The 2009-nt window shown below is 37.1% G+C and overlaps 1 protein-coding gene across 2 annotated transcripts in view; it reads right to left on the reverse strand.

Moving 5' to 3' along the window:
- The window catches only part of LOC108686142 (transmembrane 9 superfamily member 2), an 11608-nt gene extending 10837 nt beyond the window's left edge, over window positions 1-771 (reverse strand). For both annotated transcript variants that reach the window (XM_018191258.1, XM_018191257.1), the window contains exon 1: window positions 301-771. In XM_018191258.1, coding sequence (XP_018046747.1) covers window positions 301-423 — 123 coding nt within the window. In that variant the 5' untranslated portion in view covers window positions 424-771. The remainder of the gene's footprint in view (window positions 1-300) is intronic.
- Between the last annotated feature and the right edge of the window lie 1238 nt (window positions 772-2009).

The raw sequence follows: 2009 nt of genomic DNA on the forward strand, positions 1-2009 counted from the left end.
AATTCATATAAAATTATATAAAAATATTGTATAAAGAATAGTACACAATAGTAAAGAATGATAAAATGTTCATATCATACACATACAAATAGATGTAACAACATACTTATATACACAATTATAAATAAATCGGAATTTTGAATTCCGAGAGAAATATACAGTTCTCAAAAAAATATATATAACTGATGTGAGGCATATATGAGCGTGAATTTATGACATAATCGACATCCCGTCGATCATAACCGATCGACCAATCAACTGATTGAACTGATCGTCTTTACAATTTCTCACGCTATATACCTTGCAGGTTGGTGTAGTCTCGCCGACCTTACAATAATTCACAGGCGCCAGACCAGGCAAGTAGAACGCCACAACGCCGTGGAACGCGCACAGCGTGTAGAAAATCGCCGTCGTCGTTCTCATCGCCGTTGCCGTCACAATCACCGGGTCTCTTTATAAATGTTTGTCGTACTGCTCGTGTTTCTTCCGTAAAACGTATTGTCCTACATGAAAGCACCCGATCGCATCATATGCACGTTTTCGCGGGTTTCTTTTTATCTCTTGCTGCGTGGAATACCGCGAAACGTTGTCGCGAGTCAAACTCGTATCACATCTCGAGGGCTGCCATGACACGTCATGATGTGTACGACTATGCGCGGCCGCGAGGACGAGTACTTATCGGAATATCTTGGTGACTATTGGTGACTAATAATCCGTCCCTCTCCGCGTTTCTTGCCCTGTCGTACGAGGCATGATGGAAGGATAACATGAAGTTTGTTCGCGTCGCATGCTCCAACATGCTTCAACTTTCTCCAACCGTAGCTCACTCAAATGCACTCATTAAGGCTTAAACACAATAGGCACAGGCAATAGGCACAGGCAATAGGGAATAACGAGCCGTCCAATCAGAGTTCTGGAAGTTCGATATTATATCCCAGAGCCAAGTTTGATGGCCAATAGATTCAGAACTTCTCGGTTTAATTACGGAACTGCCAACATCTAAGGGAAAAAATAAGCTAAACTAATCCGGTTCGGTTAATACATGCATATTCGTCGAGGTTAATGGAATTCTGTTTTCAATTACCAACCAAATTTTTCCCTATAATTAAAATTTTTAAAGTTTTATAAAATATTTGTAATGTAAATTTTTTATTTTCTCGTAGTGAATAACAGATCGCAATTGCAATCTCTATGATAGTTTGCCGCTAGGCCGAAGTGAACAATGTAAACTAAATAAAAAAAATTAATAGTTACACTAATACCCATTTCCACTAATGTAGATTAACTTTAATCTCGGTTCAACTTACTCTTCGTCTTTTTCTAATCTTTAGAATTAGAAAAAGACGAAGGGTAAGTTGAACCGAGATTAAAGTTAATCTGCATTGGTGGAAATGGGCATAAATAAATAATCAGATAAAACGAACTCTTAAGCATCTATTATCAATTTCAGAAGAATTAGATTAAGTGACATGCTTGTCCTAAATCCGTTCATGTCACTAAACATTGGAGCACATGAATGCAACTCCAATCGCCAGTTTACCTGTGATCCAAGTGCCCTCTGGGTTAATTTGGAGCATGCGACGCGGCAAACCTTGTAAAAATTGACTAATTACAGTCAAATATTCCCCTCTTATTCGGCGGTAAGAAGGGAATACTTGATTGGTCAATTTTTACAAAATACGGCATACGGTCAATATAAACGCTCCTTCAATGGCGCCCTCTCTATTCCTCTCACAGTCCTATTCGCACCGTGTGATTTTATCCTAATTCTATTGTTTGTTCTAACATTGGCAATCGTGATTGAGTTAACCATCGATTAGCGTTAATCAGGGTTGATAAAAGAGGCTCTTAGCTGGATTCAAAACCTTTAAAATTAAAAATATTTCTGAAAATTAAAAATTAATATAAATAGTTAAAAAATGTGTAATTGATGTTTTATCTTGAATTTTCGATATTTTTATATCGAGCTGTATTGAATATTCGATATTTAATTATTGAATGGTGATAAA

The sequence above is a fragment of the Atta colombica genome, unplaced genomic scaffold (genome assembly GCF_001594045.1).
Source record: "Atta colombica isolate Treedump-2 unplaced genomic scaffold, Acol1.0 scaffold164, whole genome shotgun sequence".
Taxonomy (NCBI): Eukaryota; Metazoa; Arthropoda; class Insecta; order Hymenoptera; family Formicidae; genus Atta; species Atta colombica.